The sequence below is a fragment of the Aureobasidium subglaciale genome, assembly GCF_000721755.1.
Source record: "Aureobasidium subglaciale EXF-2481 unplaced genomic scaffold scaffold_1, whole genome shotgun sequence".
Lineage (NCBI taxonomy): Eukaryota > Fungi > Ascomycota > Dothideomycetes > Dothideales > Saccotheciaceae > Aureobasidium > Aureobasidium subglaciale.
Window position 1 is genome coordinate 604,382 of NW_013566994.1, and position 18,331 is coordinate 622,712.

The 18,331-nt window shown below is 50.4% G+C and overlaps 9 protein-coding genes across 9 annotated transcripts; 5 read left to right on the plus strand and 4 right to left on the minus strand.

The window, feature by feature from the left end:
* Nucleotides 1-385: 385 nt before the first annotated feature.
* Nucleotides 386-2,066, minus strand: AUEXF2481DRAFT_35456 (uncharacterized protein). The gene is made up of 3 exons (XM_013492684.1): nt 1,151-2,066; nt 840-1,095; nt 386-791 (listed from the first exon to the last, which is right to left on the minus strand). Exons 1-3 carry the CDS (start codon nt 1,781-1,783, stop codon nt 520-522), a joined length of 1,161 nt encoding a protein of 386 aa, XP_013348138.1. The 5' UTR covers nt 1,784-2,066; the 3' UTR covers nt 386-519.
* Nucleotides 2,067-2,866: 800 nt separating this feature from the next.
* On the plus strand, nt 2,867-4,522 carry AUEXF2481DRAFT_25437 (uncharacterized protein; the record flags this gene model as incomplete). Its single annotated transcript, XM_013492550.1, has 2 exons — nt 2,867-3,316; nt 3,368-4,522. The coding sequence occupies 2 exons, from the start codon at nt 2,867-2,869 to the stop codon at nt 4,520-4,522; spliced, it is 1,605 nt and encodes a 534-aa protein (XP_013348004.1).
* A 456-nt stretch (nt 4,523-4,978) lies between these two features.
* Nucleotides 4,979-6,598, plus strand: AUEXF2481DRAFT_1038 (uncharacterized protein; the record flags this gene model as incomplete). Its single annotated transcript, XM_013492406.1, has 3 exons — nt 4,979-5,376; nt 5,428-6,323; nt 6,384-6,598. 3 exons carry the CDS (start codon nt 4,979-4,981, stop codon nt 6,596-6,598), a joined length of 1,509 nt encoding a protein of 502 aa, XP_013347860.1.
* A 1,399-nt stretch (nt 6,599-7,997) lies between these two features.
* Nucleotides 7,998-9,059, minus strand: AUEXF2481DRAFT_25439 (uncharacterized protein; the record flags this gene model as incomplete). The annotated part of the gene is made up of 1 exon (XM_013492551.1): nt 7,998-9,059. One exon carries the CDS (start codon nt 9,057-9,059, stop codon nt 7,998-8,000), a length of 1,062 nt encoding a protein of 353 aa, XP_013348005.1.
* A 617-nt stretch (nt 9,060-9,676) lies between these two features.
* On the plus strand, nt 9,677-10,120 carry AUEXF2481DRAFT_25440 (uncharacterized protein; the record flags this gene model as incomplete). Its single annotated transcript, XM_013492552.1, has 1 exon — nt 9,677-10,120. The coding sequence occupies one exon, from the start codon at nt 9,677-9,679 to the stop codon at nt 10,118-10,120; it is 444 nt and encodes a 147-aa protein (XP_013348006.1).
* A 104-nt stretch (nt 10,121-10,224) lies between these two features.
* Nucleotides 10,225-11,244, minus strand: AUEXF2481DRAFT_1041 (uncharacterized protein; the record flags this gene model as incomplete). The annotated part of the gene is made up of 1 exon (XM_013492407.1): nt 10,225-11,244. One exon carries the CDS (start codon nt 11,242-11,244, stop codon nt 10,225-10,227), a length of 1,020 nt encoding a protein of 339 aa, XP_013347861.1.
* A 780-nt stretch (nt 11,245-12,024) lies between these two features.
* AUEXF2481DRAFT_25442 (uncharacterized protein) lies at nt 12,025-13,287 on the minus strand (the record flags this gene model as incomplete). The annotated part of the gene is made up of 1 exon (XM_013492553.1): nt 12,025-13,287. The coding sequence occupies one exon, from the start codon at nt 13,285-13,287 to the stop codon at nt 12,025-12,027; it is 1,263 nt and encodes a 420-aa protein (XP_013348007.1).
* A 953-nt stretch (nt 13,288-14,240) lies between these two features.
* On the plus strand, nt 14,241-16,016 carry AUEXF2481DRAFT_1043 (uncharacterized protein; the record flags this gene model as incomplete). Its single annotated transcript, XM_013492408.1, has 3 exons — nt 14,241-14,395; nt 14,453-15,254; nt 15,309-16,016. The coding sequence occupies 3 exons, from the start codon at nt 14,241-14,243 to the stop codon at nt 16,014-16,016; spliced, it is 1,665 nt and encodes a 554-aa protein (XP_013347862.1).
* On the plus strand, nt 15,897-18,255 carry AUEXF2481DRAFT_183410 (uncharacterized protein). Its single transcript, XM_013492953.1, has one exon. It carries the CDS (start codon nt 16,315-16,317, stop codon nt 18,154-18,156), a length of 1,842 nt encoding a protein of 613 aa, XP_013348407.1. The 5' UTR covers nt 15,897-16,314; the 3' UTR covers nt 18,157-18,255.
* Nucleotides 18,256-18,331: the final 76 nt, after the last annotated feature.

Consider the following 18,331-nt stretch of genomic DNA (forward strand, 5'->3'; position numbering starts at 1 on the left):
TCAATAAAGATGGGCTTATGCAGGTCCTCTTCACGAACCTACTACGCAAGCCACTTTCTGGCGGGATATAAGGATGGCTGGCAGAGGCGGCAAGTAAGCTCATGGATGTTTCAAGGATCACGTAGCGTCGTCCTGTGTAAAGTCTGCTTTTTGGCTGTAGCGGACTCTGGATGGTGCGGGATTTTTCTCAAGTCGATTTTGCTGCCTGTAGCACCCTGCTGTTAGATTTAATCCTCTAGCATTCGGCATCAAGGAGCGATGTCTATCAACATAGCTTGTGTGATCAATGCGATATGTCCAAGGAATTTGCAAGTCGTTTTTGGGAGATGCTCGCTGGTTGGGGCTGAATGCTTTCGAGTTTGACCTGAATTGTCAGGAGCTAGACCCGTACGTCACTTACAAACTACTCCAGGTGGACAATTGTGTCGCTGTTCCAACAACAATCGAGAAAATTCTGAGACCAGACCTCCCTATATCTGAACCCAAGGCCTTACATTGCTTGAACGGATGGGAGATGATTTAAGCCTCTGTTACAGGTATGATATAATCTCTGTGTCCTTCAGTACTAAACAGAACGACTACAGCATCTGAGTCCAGTGGAAATAAGCCTTGCTTATGAAGTTTCCTCAGAGCTGCCAGAGGAGCTGCTCCACACGGACCTGCGTTGACGCCGTGGTCGTTAAGATAGACAACACTTTGGTGTGAGTCGATATCATTGACAATTACCGAAGCATAGACACCTGACTTGAGCGATGGCCAGCAATTGGTCGAGACCGTGCCGCAGTTCATACCTATATATCGGTGAGCAGAATCCAATATCAGTCAGTCGAAGTTCTTACCGTCCATGATGGTTGTACTCGTTTCGACCGAAACGATTTCTCCTACATGGAGACTTTCTAAAAGGCAGGGCGCTGCTTCTGACTCGACCGTGACGACATTGGTCGCCGAGTTGTCACCTGCGTAATGGGTCACAACCGATTGAGCCCAAGAACCGACACCAACAGAGGCGATACAAAGCGATGGTCGCTTCCCGCAAGCTTCTTGAAGTTGACGATCTACCTCTACATGCATGGTAGCATAACCGTCGACGACCCACTAGACGTGTCAATGCCGATTCGTGCAAGACAGGATCTTGATCATCAACTCTTACCTTTGGCACTTGAGAATACCCTTCCCAGCTAGTATCCATCACTAGAGTGGCGTCTGAGCCTTGTGTTTCATTGATAGCAGCAGCAATACTGTCATCGTAGCTACCGTTAACCACATTGACGGTGGCACCCTCACTACGTAGTTTGGCTCTGGTTGCCTCGTCCATAGTCTTGGGCACGAATATCGTAGCATTAATACCCAAATACTTCGCAGTACGCGACACGGCCCTTCCCCAGTTGCCATCGGTGCAAGTGACTAGACTGATACCAGCCTTTTGAGCAGCACGTCCAGCTTCTCCAAGCGATACAGACGATGGGAGACCAGTCTTCTCGCAAACGGCCTTGAACACTCCCCAGGACGCGCCGAGTATCTTGAACGATGGGAGACCGAAACGGAGACTTTCATCCTTGACGAAGACGTAACCGATGCCTAATTCGGCAGCTAGCTCTGGGAGCTCTATTAATGGTGTAGTCATAGATTCCGGAAACGCGTGGTGTAATGCGATGAGATCAGGATCAATCTGTGCGCTTCTAGGAAGCGTGTTTAGCAAGCCCGGATTGACAAAGATGTCGGGTCTTTCGAAAATCTCATCGTATCCGAGGTGCTTGACGTTGAAGTTGCCAGTGCTCGGCATGTCTAATGGTTGTGTTTTTGACTCAATTGTTGTATGACGTTGGAGAGTCAAAAGAGCGTATCCGTTACGCTGAGAGGCAGTGCTCTTGGCTGGCACGAAGACTCCTTCGCAAGAGCCAAAGTTTGTCACACAATCATGTGCCTTGCAAGGAGAGCCACTCCCCAGTAATGCAACTACTTAAACACTCAATTACTCTTCCACTTAGAAGTGAACGTGTGTTGTATGAGAATCTGCAAGTTTCGCAGACACAAAGCTAGCGTACTAACGCGATCGTGGAAGAGCGGATTGATGTTTTCATGTCGTGCGGAGAAGACACCGACGTGATCAAGTTTCTCTCCACATTTCGAAAGTCAGTTTGACCGCCGATTAGGTCAGGTGGATGTCATGATCACATGAACGTGCAAACAGAAGGGCTCATTCGTGTGCCTGGTCGGCGATTTTATCAGTTGCAAGGTTGAATCGAACGAGACGGGAAGGGCCATGCCGTATCAGAGCCTGTTTCAGCTGTGATCAGCTTCTCTTAAAGCCACATCGTATGCAACGGGTCGTCTGTGGAGTCGAGAGCCGCGATTTGAGAGAGGCTCCCAGAGTGGCTATAGAGCGAATCAATCCGCGATCCTGGGCCGTGATGTTTTTGTTTACGCAGTAGAGCCCACAAGTATCGATGTCTGGTGAAGAATAAGGCCGGGTGTTTCTCTGGTCTTCAAGTAAAGATGTGTGCAGGGATCAGTTGGCTAGACTGCGGATCATACAAAGCACGAAGTAGACCCCCTATCGATAGGTACGGGGAAGAGTGCATCAGCCAGGGCCAGGGGAAAGAAAGCAACAGCGCTGGTCGGGCATACATCATAAGCATCCACTTCTTTTGTCCTTTGTCCTCTCCGTCCTGTCACCATCGTCAGCCAATCCTTCAATAAACAGACAATGCTCGTCCAATAATCTGTTCTCTGTCACTCGGTACCTTTCACGCAGTCTCTGAAGCGAGAAGGCTTATGGTTGCTCGTCCTCCACACGTGCTCACACACTGTCGTCACGCGGCGACATAAACACACTCCCTTCCACACACAACAGCCACGTCCGACCATGGATTCGGAAAGCTCGCAGGCGGGCTCCACACGGCGAAGAGGCTCATCGCTGGTGCAACAGATGATTAACGAAGAGCGCATCGGCATCCGGAGAGCCAGTCCAAGAAGAATGCCTTCCGACATTCCCGAGGCCGCCCACGCCGAGTCACCACATGGCTACGAGGAAGAGGAGACCAACCCTGTTTCGTCAGGCTCTGACTGGGAGATGGACGACATTCGATCCGACGACGGCTTGGAAGACGATGAAGAGACGGGCTTGACGGTCCAGGATCGCCAGAAGAGAACGAAACGGAAGAGGCGGAATACAATGGCAGACGAGAGGATTGTGCCAGAAAGCGAGGTTAGCAAGGAAGAAGAACGTCTGGCCTCTGCAAGCTTCATGCGCGACGCTATCATAAACTGCATACTGATAGGACTGTGGTACACCTTCTCAATATCCATTTCTGTCGTAAGTTGGTCTACACCCTTCAAACACAAGCTCATGCTGACCTATGTCTAGTACAACAAGTGGATGTTCTCAAAAGGCAACCTCGACTTCCATTTCCCTCTTTTCACCACCTGCGTACACATGCTTGTCCAATTCCTCCTTTCATCACTCGTCCTGTTCTTCATCCCCAATTTACGACCCAAACACAAACCTGCCGACTATACGCCAATCTCACAGTCAGGAGACGGAGAGATGGTTGATGCACCTCGAAAACCGCTCATGACTGGCTGGTTCTACCTGACCCGCATAGGACCTTGCGGCGCAGCTACTGGCCTCGATATTGGTCTCGGAAACATGTCACTCAAGTTCATATCCTTGACTTTCTACACAATGTGCAAGTCGTCCGTGCTGGGCTTCGTACTGGTCTTCGCCCTGCTCTTTCGACTGGAGCAACCATCATTGAAAGTTGGAGCTATTATCCTTACTATGATGGCCGGTGTAGTCATGATGGTGGCGGGAGAAACAGCTTTTAGCGTCCTCGGATTTATACTGGTCATGAGTGCAGCATTCTTCTCAGGCTTCCGCTGGAGTTTGACACAGATTCTGCTTCTTCGCAGCCCGGCGACAAGCAACCCCTTTTCATCAATTTTCTTTCTTGCGCCAGTCATGTTTGCGGCATTGCTTATCATTGCATTACCAGTTGAGGGACCAATAGAACTCGTTGGAGGTCTGCACGACTTGGCAGAGTCCAAAGGTGTTGGCGGGTCTGTTGCGATTATCCTTTTCCCCGGAGTGCTCGCCTTCTTGATGACAGCGTCAGAATTTGCTCTCCTCAAGCGCACCAGTGCAGTAACGCTGAGCGTATGTGGCATTTTCAAAGAGGTGTTGACCATCTCGGCCGCCGGACTCATTTTCCACGATAAACTTACGACCATCAACATCTCTGGTCTGGTGGTAACAATTGCCAGTATCGCAGCTTATAACGTCATGAAGATGCGAACCATGAGAGACGACTCAAAAAGAGATGCGCATGAGCAGATGGCAGCAGAAGAGTCAAGACGCTCAATCGAAGACACTAGTGGCAAGGCTAGCAAGGAGCATAGCAGGAAGGCGAGCACTGCAGGAGGATTGATCAGAAACAGTATCAGTCTCAACATTGCGCCCCTGCTCGAGCAAAACAGCAAAGACCGAGCGAGTCCAGTCAAGAGACCGGAGGACCTCGATTAGCATATTTTCATTGGATATAGCGGCCGTACAGGCGTATAGATCTGTCTCATCTGTTCAAAGTCGAAGCTGTATCAGATCTGTCTCATCTGTTCAAAGCCGAAGCTGTATCAGATCGTATTGTACGAGTGTAAACCAGAAGTGAAGTGAACAGTCACAATAATAGTCACAAAGAGAACAAAGCATGATGGAATTCTCGAGACGCCAAGATGTCGCGCGTCGGCCGCCGGTTGCGTCTTTAATAAACCATCACTTGCCCTTCGCTTTTCTGCAAGTGAACAAGCTGTAAAAGACCAATTTATTGTTACACGATTCGCTTGAAAGAAGTCAGCTGTTTGCCCTGGTCAGATTCATCACCGAAAAGCGAAAGCCACCACCGAGAGCCCCTTAACGTCACACAACGCATCTTGTTGCCACGCACATCGCCATCGTCGCGGAAAGAGAACGGACACAGTCAACATGTCGGTCGAGGTAGCGACAGGAACACCATTGGCCGAAGCCCTCCACAATGCCGTACAACCCAAGCTCGCCGAAGTTGGATGGAGCACTGGTGCCGCCGACGACTCAGCGCTCGCCGAGTACATTATCCTCATGCTCGTCAACGGCAAGACTCAGAACCAGATCGCATCCGAACTCTCCAACGACCTGCTTGGCCTCGGACCGGATGACCCAAGCGCCAACGATTTTGCGACATGGTTGTTCGATCAAGTCAACACCCTGAACGGACAGCTCAATGGCGGACAAGATGCGCAGATGGGTTCGACGCAGTCTGCAGATGTCACAACTGCCTCGCAAGACCAGCCGGGCCAGGACCAGACTATGGGTGATGAGGGCGACTCACTACCTCAAGGCGCAATGTATGTTCGCCCATGCCAAATTCGCAACGTTGATGTACTGACTATACCTAGCCCTACCGGACCCAAGTCAATGCGCAACGGCAACGGCAAGCAACAGACAACACGAGACCGTCGCATGCTAGGACAGATGAACAAGGCTCTAGACCGCACAAACGACGCTGCGCTACACAGGATAAGAGGTGGTGGAGGTGTCGGTAGAATCAACACGCACAACAATCGGGAGCCACCGAAGGGCCCTCGCAACATGGCCAACCGCATGCAGAACATGAGCCAGATGAACTCGCCCATGACTCAGAACGCCATCATGGGAGCCAACCCGCAACAGCAGATGCAGCTATTCAAGATGTTGGAAGAGCAGTCGCGTATGATGGCACAGATTCTGGGTCCTGGACAGCAAATGCCCAACGCCCCTGCCATCAACCCTGCATTCTTCAACGGTCAGCAAGGTCAACAAGGCAAATCTCTGTTCGATCGCATCGAGAAGCCCAGGAAGAACAGCAACTTCAAGAACAACCAACGGCCCAACGCAGGAGCAGATGCCATGGACACAGATGGTGCTGAGAATGCCGATTCCGAGCAGAAGGAACCCTCGACCGTCCCCTGCCGCTTCCAACTCTCTTGCACCAACCCTTCATGTCACTTCGGCCATCAGTCTCCTGCTGCGCCACCTGGCATTGCGCTTGACCTTACAGATACCTGCCCCTTTGGCGCTGCTTGCATGAACAAGAAATGTGTCGGCTCTCACCCCTCTCCGGCGCAAAAACGTGCCCATCTCTCGACTCAAGTGGACTGCAAATTCTTCCCAAACTGCACCAACCCGAACTGCCCCTTCAAACATCCCACTACACCACCCTGCAAGAACGGCGCCGACTGTCCCGAACGCGACTCTGGCTGCCAGTACTCGCACAGCGACATCATGTGTCGCTACACTCCCTGCTTGAACCCTAGTATGTATCCACCATATCGAATTCGACTTCTCAAATGTCGTACTAACAGCTATTTCCCAGACTGCCCCTACCGCCACACCGATGGTCAAAAACGCAGTGCAAACTGGACGAACCCCAATGCCAAACATGTCAGCACCCGCACATTCGTCACAGACGCAGATGGCGATGAAGAGTTGATCATACCCGGTCAGAGCAGTGGAGAGACACAACAGGAAGGACAAGCAGCACAACAGCAGGACCAGACCCAACAGGCCGATGCAGATGTCACTGCTTAGAAAGCTGATGGCCATTGGCCTACTCCTTCACCCTAGTCGAGCGATGACGAGATGATTATGGATTGGGAATTTTTGGATTAGCCCGGAAAGAGATGGCGAAAGGCACGCAAAGGCCGTATGAAGAGAGACGTTTCTTCGGGTGTCGTAATATGGCGGCTGAACACTCGCTCTTCGGAAGCAGATGGTCACGATGGCATTAAGAAGACGGGCAATGGTAGAGGAGAAAACTCGGTGGTATTTGGTTGAAATCGGCTGAAAAGGCCTTCGTTCTTTTGGTGGATGCGCGTTGTCGCATGCATCCTCTTGTCACTACAACTCCTGTTCACCTTTGTCATTCGTGTCTATAGATATGTCCGAGATGCAAGGTAGAGATATGGGGTTCCAGACGTGAAGTAGCTATGCGCCTCGTAGATGTTTATAGGGTAGAAATTCGACACCACATTCATCATCAATCTCTTCTTAGCTCAGTTGGTTTAGAGCGTCTGACTGTAATTGTTCGATTGTCATCAGAAGGTCCTTTGTTCGACTCAGAGAGAGGAGATTTTCTTTTTGCTCTTTCTTGCCCAGCCTTTTTTTCCCTACCCATCACGCGCAACAATCTCGCATCGATCTTTTGACGCAGGTGCGAGGGGTAAATCCTAGTTGTGTAAAGCCATGGGCTCCGATGAAACTTCACCGGCATGATATTACGCTACGTCAGCCACACAAGACAAACAAGAGATGACCACGTTGATTGAGAAGAACCCCAGGAAATGCAACATAGAATGGAGTTGAACGTCAATGCATCATGAAGTCTTGTGACTTCCTCGTCTGATATGGAAACCACTGAGCTGTCCGTACCACGTGGAAAAACCTAGGTGTACAGCGAGCAAGTGAGCGTATTTCGTGTTTCTTCATCATGCTCGGCTCCAATCATTTATGACAAATTTGTCTGCGGGAAGAACATCTCTTCACAGTCCCCCCAGAGCCCTTCCTCAATGTCTGTCACCTCCGTGTTTAAGGTGTGCTCACGATTCTCAAGGATGTCACCCACCTCCAGATACTTCGGGGCGCCTTGGCTACCTCGCGATGGTGAGATTCGACAGGTTGACGAAATCGACGTGCTTCAAGTTCGGTAACCTTCCTCTTATACGTGAAGCGAGAGTAGCCCATGAGGGAAATGTACTGTTGATAACATGCCATGGAAGATGTGTCTCGACCCGTGTGAGCTGCTGCAGGCATCCTGCGCAACGCAAAAGGAGTGCAGCCAAGTCGTCCGAACCACCGATGAAGTCTTTCAAGCTGCATCTGCGGATGCGGGTGGACCTGAGAAGCCGTATGACATTTTGATCTGGCGTACTCCACCGGCAACCAATGAGGCCGATACTCTGCAGATGCTGAGCGGATACCGCCAGTGACATCAGAAAGTCTGGTTTTCAGTAAAGTTGGGATCGGCTTTGTAACGCAGATGCTTCAGATTGGTGAAGACTCTCTCAGGAAGGACAGACTGGTCAGGTGAGAAAGGGGCATCGATCATCACAAGCGAGTGCAGGACGCGATCATTCTGTCCAGCAGCTTCGATCAGCTCTCCGAGGGAATACCTGGTGGCCTGTAAACCATGTTCCAGTCGCCAAGGTCTGATAATCTTTAGAGCATGAATCGAATTTGGAAAGTCACCGAAAATGCGCGCTCTCCGTCCGGTATCGAAGTTATCCCAGCGTCCGTGTGCGATGACCAAATCAACGAGTCTTGAGAAAGCCTTGAATGCAACAGCGATACTATCCAGCATGGCAACTTTCGCAGACGGCTGAGACTGGGCACCTGCAACACTTTGGTAAGCATTCCAATCTCCTTCGAGATCTTCTGCGGTGTACGGGGCATTCCCGACAGCTTGTTGATATGAGGCTTTAGCACGACGTAAGGCCCGCTCACTTCGAGCATCAGTCTGTTCCTGAGCTGCGTTGGGGGGCTCGAAATCAGCCCAGTCTGGAATATATTCTTCAGCCTCGATGTACAACGCCGACCATTGCTTGGAGATCGGACAGCTTCTGAAGCGCGATGTATCGATCACCAAAGTGGTTATGCGTTGGCTCAGGATAGGATGCTCAGCAATGTCCTTGATCTCCTGAAAGCTGTTTGGATGATTGTGCAGAAAGACGCGAGGCATGATGTGACGGCAGGCGGCGATAGAGCAGACCTTCGAGGCCAATCTGAGCAATTTGAGATCTCGAGGTGTTAGATAGCTGCAGACGCGCTGCTTGAGCTCTAGTGGTAGGCTGTCCATGTTGGTAGTAGATGTGTAGCGATTCAAATGCGTGAGTAGAGCCGTGGTCGGAGTATGCGTTCTAGCGGTGAGGATGTATCGAGATGGAAATGGTAAGGTGCCAGTTAGGAGCCAGTATGTCCAAGACCAGACACAGGCTATGCGACTGACGGGAAGTGGACGTGTTGGAGTGAACGTGTTAGTTAGGAAGGAAGTCATCGGACGGAAGTCGTCAGTGAACCAGCCAAATTAAGTGTGCGACGAGAGTGCTTCGTCACTTCCTCAACCCCAGCAGGAGTACGAAATTGAGCGATCACGCGCCTCTCTTCCTGATATCATACCAGGAAGTTCTCTGACGTTGTACAGACTTTGCTGCTTTGATTTCACTGCGAGTACAGAGGATGAGATCACTGCGGCCTGACCATAGAGCTATGGAATCTCAGGCTGCTCTAATCCAGCGAATGCCCTGATACTACCTGTGTACTGTGTCCAAAGAAGCGTGATAGCTGGTGTACAACGTGATGGGATAAATATGAATTTTCTTGCGAGTCACTTGACCGCTGCATAGGTGAGACGGGCGATCTCCTTCTCATTACCCATTGAGCCTATCCCTCTCATCAAAGTATCTGCCATTTACGAGGCCCCGATAGTCTTGCAGCACTATTCGCCATCATCACGTTGGTGGAATTGAGGAGAGAGGAGTGAGATGAAGCTTCGGGAAAAGAGCCCCATGTTCAACTTCCCCACCATCTTCAATCTTCTTGCGATCGACTCGATCTACCAGTCACTCCAGCACATCATCCAGCTAATTCCAACGAGAGATTGCCAAAGCTGAAATGGACGATTTTGAGATGGACCCAGCTATGGCTGAAGCGATGGGCTTCACCAGTTTTGGCAGCAAACGCCGCAAGCACACGGCACGCGCAGACGAGGCCGTCGTCGACGACAGCGGCAACCATATTCCTGCCAGTACAGGCGCAAACGATATCCCTCTAGGCACGAGACCAGCAGCGAGCGATGTAACGGAAAGAGCACAAGAGCAAGAGATATCAAAGGAGATACCTATGTCAACAGCCAGGACAGAAGTCGCAAGACCAGAGCACAGACGAGCTATGGAAACACTGGAAGCAATTGAAGAGGTGCAAGCAGACGACTGGACTCCTGGCTTTCCGTCGTCTCAAGAACTTGCAGCACTCAGACGAGGCATCAAGAACGCGAGGGGTGACATGGTTGTCTTCATGCCGTCCTTCATTGAGGATCCTTGGAAAGGACTCGCTTGAGCGTTCAATACTGATGCCAGCGCAATACACCCACCATAACGCTCTCACCGAATGCTCGACGAACCAATTTCGCATCAATCACTACAACTGTATCGAGACGGACTCTAACCTAAAGCGTGCCACACACCAATTGGAGATGCACCGAAAGGCATGTAGCCCTTTTCGTCTCCAGACTCGACCCCAATCCAGCGCTCGGGCAGGAATATGTTTGGATGATTCTTCCAGATTGCAGAATCGCGCTGCATGGCTTCTATGTCGGCTGAGACGTTGGTCTTTTGGCCGCGTGCATTACGGTGCTCGCGACAGATGCGTCTGGTAGGCGGATACAGACGGAGAGCTTCCTGTGCAATATGGATAGCGGCAACTGAGGCTGTACGGCATCGTACTTCCACAGACTTCTGGAGTTGATCCTTTCTTGGCTGCTTTGCAAAGTCCCACATGACCCTAGTCCAGATATCAGAGAAGCTGTGGTCGCGGGCCTTGATTTCCAAGTAGCAGCGTAGAACAACGCGCCACATGGTTTCGTAGCCTGGAAGGATCAAGTTGCAAGGGTTTGATTTGCTGTCCGTCCTGTCCCAGTCTAGGAAAACAGCTCTGACAGCATTCTTCAGTGATTTCTGCTTCTCCAAGTGCCAATGAGGGTCATCACCATCGTTGGATCCTTTGGAACGAAGCCACTGAAGGTTGACTTCGTGAGCAAGAGTGGAGATCTGCTCATCTGTAGTCTGCTCCGGATCACGATCACGCCATAGTACCTTCATCATGGTCTTCAGAGTTAAAAGCTGCACCACGCCGGACAGGTTCACAGTCTCGTCTTCGATGTCGGTGGCACGCTTTGCGGTCCTGCACGCAGTCTTCGCGAACTCGAACCATCTGACCTCTGGGACGTATAGGAGCTCCTCGACCGAATCTCTGAAATTCTTGCATGACCTCTCGTCGGATGAGGTGAAGCAACTATCGATGCAAAATGCCAAGTTCAAGCGCTGATTGGGACGAGCACGAGCTTCGAGTGGTGACAGAGTATTCTTGCATGCTGCGGGAGGTGTGCTACTCTTGATGATCTCGCGACACTCCGAGGCATTGGCCGTCTGGAAGGACGTATGTCGCCAGAAAGATGATACCATGTACTGATAGATTGCGGATATGCTCCAACGAATCTCAGACGAAAGGACTTGACCGAGCAAAAGTCCACATTCAGAGCAGGCGCTTCCGGGTAAGAAGTAGGCGAGGCTGGGGTATGACTCTGCGCAAGCAATGCTTAAACATAGGTTCAGGCAAATGAAGATGCATGGACCCAGACGACTGTCAAGTGGCTCGGTGAGCACCTTGGAAGGATCAAGATGTCGAAGAAGAGAAATCGACAAAGAAAAGACCAAGCTACAGAGGAAGACGGCCTGCATGGGTCCTATGAGTAGTTCCATTGCAGTGATGACGAAGATGATTTTATGGTCGGTGTAACCTCTACTCTATATAGTTGTCTATACCACGCTAGAGTTCATGTTGTCTTTCACAGTCCATAGGCATGGTGTAGGGTCTGCGTAGAGTCTTTGAGCTACGACATTCAGTTTGTGTCTCGCTTCTTTGTTTCTTGCAAGTCTCAAGGGTGCCAAAACACGTGTAGGTTAGGTATGGGACACTGCTGCACTCATAGTAACTTTACATCGTCAGGATGTGTCTAATGCAGACGATGGTTCTAAATGCCCATAAAGTATCGCTACAGGTCACTGAGGAGAACCAAAGGTCTAGCGAAGCAAGTGGCATGTAATTTGACTCCCGAGAGCTTAGGAAAGTTTTTGTACACCATGAAGCCTTGTCAAACAGACTGCTGAATCTTCAAGCCCGAAACGCCTTTGTATGCGACCAGAACGCCGATAGTCCCATCTTTTGCTTGGCGGTAGTCTCACTCAAACTCTTCCATGATGACCATGTCCCAGCTTTCTACGTCTATGCATACCCAAATGTCTCTTCCTCAAGATCTGTCCGTCTTGACATGTAGTACCAGGTGCGACAGGCTGAAACACTACATGACCAAAGTTGCAGATGCCAAAGGCATTGGAGCCATTGCAGATCAGTGAGCCATCAGGACTGCAAGTAGTTGAGTCGCCGTCGTCGTTATCAGCAACGATCTGTCCATTCTCACAAGCTGTGCCGGGGGCTACTGGTTGCCAAATCACTTTGCCGAAGTTGCAGAGGCCGAATTGGGTGGGTCCATTGCAGGTAAGGGCGCCATTTGTGATGCAGGATGTGATGTTACTGTAAGGAGCTGGTAATGTGCTGGGTACACTCGAAGAAGTGGGAGGGATGTATGTGGTCGAAAGCGATGTTCCGACTGCTGCAGCTGTAGTGGTGTTGACTGCTGGAGTTTTAAACGTGGATGTAGATGTCGAGGAAGCTTGAACAGTAGAAGATGTAGGATTTTGCGAGCTTGACACTACTCCAGTGCTACTCTGCGTTCCTGCAGGTGGCCTCATGACGGCACAACCACTTCCCGTAGGTAACGCCAGCGCTTGACGGTCGATTGTTGTGACGTATCTACCAGGATTGGGAATCTCAAGATTGCTGCTAAGTTGACTGCCGCATTCTGAGCTGGGGAGATTGACTCTGAACAGATCTTCGAGCTGGTCGAATTCAGTCATATCGTCGGCGCCGCCAGAGACTGTGATTGGGGCGCAGTTCATGTAGAACTCTGGCTGCCCACTCAACTTAGAGACCCAGCTCCAGGCCAGAGTAGCTTTGCCATTGGGGACTTCAGAAGGGATGGTGTAGTTCCATGGATGTGTGCCGCCACTGGCATCGTCGATAGGACAACCTCCAATCCAGCTGGCGATTGTCTTGAATGTACTTTCGGCGGTAGGTTGTCTGTCCAAAGTGACGCTGAGTTGACATGAACCTCCGCCATGGGATGCTGATCCGTCAAAGGTCATTGTTTGAGGTTCGCCAGCGACAAGTTCATTCTCTTGATCAACGATCCATGGATCGGCGCCTCCAATGCGCTTCGATTGGCAAGGGAAGTCCGACTGTTCAGATCCAGGTAGTGCGTTTTTAAGAGGATCGAGTTGAAGAGTGCTCTTGGAGTAGGGTACAGGATTGTTGAGCTTTAGGTGCGACTCGACCAGGAGCGACAGCTGCGCCAGTAGCAAGAGTTTCTGTGTTGGCAAGAGGATCATTTTTGCTGGTAGCTGAACAAATGTGTTTATGAAGGACGGGAGAAATCACAACAACAGATGAGAAGGAGCATCTTTATAAATTCCGGTCAATTGTTAGGAAGATAATTGTGTGAGAGGATGAATAGCGTAGAATGCGCCAGCCCCATTGTCAATGTTCCAATCAAGTCTGACACGCGCATGAGAGAATGTGTAGTGAAAGGGACGTGTCTTGCGAGTGTCGCGTCTCGGAATCGACCAATGGCTTCACGATTACTGCGACTAATACCTACATACTGGGATTGAACGTGTTTTCTGGAATGCGATAGCTACTTTCCAGACGCGACTTTTTTGAATCCTCGACCTGATTCGACTGAGGAGGAATGGAGTCGAACTCGAGAGACGAGAAGAAGTCGAGGCAAGATCAATCCCGCTGACGTCTGTGGCATCTCAGCCTCGAGTTGTGTCTCGTTTCGACACAGCGGAAGTGAATCTTTATGGCTGTAGAAATGCACAACTTCTCAGACAACGCTCGTGGAGAGCCATCTTGCATGACGTTCTGCCTGGGGCGTGAACAGATTGGAGCTCACCTCATCATCCATAGACGGCTTCGAGGGAGGCTGTCAAAATGCACAAACACGTTCGCTTCACGGAGCGTGTCTCGTGAAGGTTGATTTAACTACATATCGTAGTTGGTAAGATGCAAGAACAAATTGCAAGGTCGAGACTCGGTTTTGGGAAAGAAGCTGGAAAGCTCGTCATCCGTGCACCTCCGACGCTTCTGACATGTGACAGCGGCACCAAACCGCCTCCTCCTCTCACACGATTTGACGTTGGGAAGAGATGCCGGACTCAACGACAGCTGATGGCCACTCGAACCAACAGCGTGACTGCTTTTCTTAAGGCATTGATAAGGCTCTTCTTCGATGTAGCCTTTTTCTGGCACACGGTCCGTTTATTGGACGTGTTTATCGTCAATGTTCTCAACTGATTTCATACAGCGGTTATGGGCGTGGTGGACTCGGAAGAGTCAGAAAGACATTCAGCTTGAGTGTCTGAATACTGCTCGTTACTATGAAGAGTGGGAAGCTGCAGCTTTCGCATTGGATGAGCTTTACGGCAATGACTTATGGTTCGATGTTTCATTACGTGACTGTTGAGAACGATGGCTTACCATTGCTCAAACTAGGCGACAGAATCCATCGTCTAAACACTATGATTACAGACTCATTCATTCGAGATTGCAATATATCCTCGAAGCTCGGGAGGATCAGGATATCCTTGGTCTTGTGAATCTTCTTCGTTCTGGACTGGTCCGCAACCTGGGAAACATCACGGCACCTCGTCTTTTTAATCGAGCCTACGCTGGCACGAAGCTTTTGATAGAGGACTACATCACTCAGGTCGCGCTAGCCGTTGAGTACGTCACGGCATATCCTACTTCACCAATTTACGACACAAGTTTGACCAACCAAGCCAAACTCGACCTTCTCCATGACACGCGTCAAGCATTTGGTCGTAGTGTCCTCGTTCTTCAGGGAGGGTCGATCTTTGGACTTTGCCATATCGGTGTGGTAAAAGCGCTGCATCTGCGAGGCTTGTTGCCTCGAATCATCTCTGGGACAGCCACGGGTGCCCTCATGGCTGCTCTCGTCGGCGTGCACAACGAGGATGAATTGCTCAAGTTCTTGAGTGGAGAAGGCATTGACCTCTCTGCCTTTGCCACACGCTCGGCTCAGATGGCCAAAAGTAACAGTGCTGGTTCTGTACAACAAGGCTGGCTCGCGACATGGTTTAGACGTGTCAAGCGCTTCGTCACCACTGGGTATCTGTTGGATGCTTCGGTCCTGGAAGAATGTGTTCGCGCTAACGTCGGGGACCTGACCTTCATGGAAGCCTATCAACGGACTAAGCGTGTCTTGAATATCACTGTTGCCCCTATGGGTAACGGCATGCCCAACCTGCTCAACTACTTGACGGCACCAAACGTGGTACGTGCATGAGAGAAGATGACACAGCAAACATTATGCTAACCCTCGCATCAGCTCATCTGGTCCGCAGCCCTAGCCTCCAACGCCTCCGACGTCCTCTACTCCCCAGTAACCATGAAATGCAAGAACGAACTCGGCAACATCGTCCCCTGGGCCTCCTCCCACCCAACCCACCACCGCCCGTCCACACCCCTCGGCTATGCCTCCGATCGGGACTCCCCATTAACCCGAATCGCCGAGCTCTTCAACGTAAACCACTTCATCGTCTCCCAAGCCCGCCCCTACATCGCCCCGTTCCTCCGCAGCGATCTCCACAGCCCCAAACCAGGCTACAAAGGCCGTTCCTCCCTCACCACTTCCTTGATGAAGGTCATGGTCATGGAAGTCCAGCATCGTCTCCATCAACTCGACTCCCTCGGCTACTTACCAGTTCAAATCCGTCGCTTCCTTCTCGACGAGAATATCCCTGGTGCCTCATTAACTCTAGTCCCAGAAGTCAATACCACAGACTTCTTGAAATTACTAGAAAACCCGACGCGACAAAGTGTAGAGTACTGGATTCAAAAGGGAGAGAAAATGGTTTGGCCGGCTGTTGACGCATTGAAAGTCCGTTGTGCTGTAGAGGTGGAACTTGATCGTGGGTATCAGATTGTTAGAAGGAGGAAACCATTTGATGCTAATCCACTGGGCTCGGGAAATGGGATGGTGAGATTGGATAAAAAGGGGATGAAAAAGAGGAGTTCGAGTTCTGCTCTTGAGTAATTGGTTGGTTGGTTGGTAGGATTGCATATGCTATTATTTGTTCTTCATGTGGAAAGGTTCGATGAAGTGGAGCACACGCGGGTTGTGGCAGTCGTTTTCTATGTGATGTTGTGCAAGAGGCTTGTGATTCGTGCTACATCATGTGTCACAGTGGTATCCTTTTGCTTGGAACCAGGTTAAACCGAGACACTTGTACATGTGCTATCACGCTGTCATACTGTGATAGAGCGGTAAAGATGTGTTCATATACTGTCCCAGCGACCGCTCCGAAAGATTTGATGTCAAGAGGTCTATCATCATGTCGGTTTCACCCCTTGATTCAGCATTCTGGCAGCCCGAGGGACCGCATCAACGTCAAGACTCTATCCTTCTGAACAAGATCAGTCATGAGAGCCGACAAGACTGGGAGTACTGGCCACCTGTAGATACCAGCTACCCTCCACAATCGAGTCGATCCTTGTCACAAGACAGACATCCACTAGCGACCCCTGAATCCGACCACGAACCCGGGACCGATGGCTTGCAAGATTCGACCGAGACTTCCGTACGACAGAGCTGTAGATGGAGACAAATCATAAAAGACTGGTGGGCAGAGATCCTCTGGCTCGGTTTTGCAGCCTTCAACCTTGGTGTCATAATTGTTGGTCTCTACCTCTTGGACGACAAACCATTGGCAGGCTGGCGTTTCTCAATCTCTCCAAATGCCGTGGTCTCAGCTCTCATTGTTGCTACGAAGGCAGCTTTGATATACACAACAGCTTGTTGCATCGGGCAGCTAAAATGGGATCACTTTCAGCATGGTCGACAGCCGCGTTCTGTCTACGATCTGAAGACTTTTGACGAAGCCAGTAAAGGACCATTGGGAGCTTTGAAATTGGTGCTCAAATTGCGATCAATCTCAGGTATCGCTTTGTTCGGAGCTTTGGTCGTTGTCGCTGCCATTTTCATGGAGACCTTCGGACAGCAGATTTTGGTATATCCGAGCAGGAATGTTGCAGCCAATGATTCGCTGGCAATGTTTCCCGTTACGCAACATCTTGCTTCTCAAAACTCTTGGTATCTGGATTATACCATGATGAGCGATTTGCAAAAGTTGCTCTTGACAGCAATCTTTCGAGGAAGTGTGGCGCCAGATTTCGAATGCTCGACCGCAGAGTGTACTTGGATTTCTTCAGCTACCCTTGGAATCTGCTCGAAGTGTCGAGATATCACGGATGTCAGCAATGGAAGCTGCAAAGGCGACTCGAGATTGCTGGACTGCTCGTTCGTTACACCTGGAGGTATGAAGCTAGGTGGAAATGTTCAGCCTGGTGGACCAATGCCGCTGATCAATACCACGACGGTAGATGGTGTATACGATGCAACGCCCAGCTTCTACAACTTTTCGACGCTTGTAGTGGCTGAGAGCACAAATTGGACGGCCAAGTTGACAGAGTGCGAACTGTCATGGTGTGCTTGGACATATAGAAATGCGACATCGAGGGGTACGGATCTCGACCTCGGAGCTACAGGACAGTTTCCGCTCCAACTTGCAGGTACATGGGACAGGATAAACCAGACCTCGAATCTTGTGGACACTCAAAGTGTTTTAACGGCGTCTGGCGACTTTCCTGCTAATCTCAATAAGACCTTCACCATCAGTCAAGGCAAAGAGTACTTTCTGAAGTATGCCGTGCGATTGATTTTAAAAGCAGGATACCAAGGTGCAGACTTTTACACCCAGCTCACCTTAGCAACCTCGTCGCTGGACTACACAGATACAACTGCAATGTCGGGTAATCTAGCAGTATTCATGACCAATGCTCTGCGAACGCAAGATGCATGGCAATCTGTGGGTACGGCGTGGCAGTCGACCACATTCATACGAGTCCGTTGGATTTGGCTGCTACTTCCAGCAATTCTTGTACTCGCGACTGGAATTTTGCTGGTCTTGACGATCGTACAGAGCACGAGGCATGGCACCGTGCTTTGGAAGACATCGATGTTGGCGTTTCTCTTCTGTTCCACACACGCGTGGACGACGCAGACAAGTCGTGACGAGAATGCTCGATCTCTCAAGGCGATGGAAACAGTATCCAAGAAGATGGACGCGAGATTGGAAAAAGACGATCAAGGTCGATATCAGCTTGTTCAAATTTGAAGGTTCAAAGAAGGGTGGATGGATGTTGACGGGAGGCTCTTGCTCAAACGCCGACGCAAGAGAGAAAGAGTTGCCGAGGACATGTGAAAGTATGGAGGAAACGCGGGGGTAGATCGATCAACCGTCATCATCGATTATTGGAGATGCATCTGATATTTAGCCCTAGCTGATCTCC

What these genes read in the sequence shown, in the direction of transcription:
- AUEXF2481DRAFT_35456 (XM_013492684.1), bottom strand. Translation starts at nt 1,783, where the DNA reads ATGCCGAGCACTGGCAACTTCAACGTCAAGCACCTCGGATACGATGAG. An exon ending in GGTATTCTCAAGTGCCAAAG is followed by an intron (nt 1,096 to 1,150) that starts GTAAGAGTTGAT and finishes TGACACGTCTAG; the next exon opens with TGGGTCGTCGACGGTTATGC. An exon ending in GAGTACAACCATCATGGACG is followed by an intron (nt 792 to 839) that starts GTAAGAACTTCG and finishes ACCGATATATAG; the next exon opens with GTATGAACTGCGGCACGGTC.
- AUEXF2481DRAFT_183410 (XM_013492953.1), top strand. Translation starts at nt 16,315, where the DNA reads ATGTCGGTTTCACCCCTTGATTCAGCATTCTGGCAGCCCGAGGGACCG.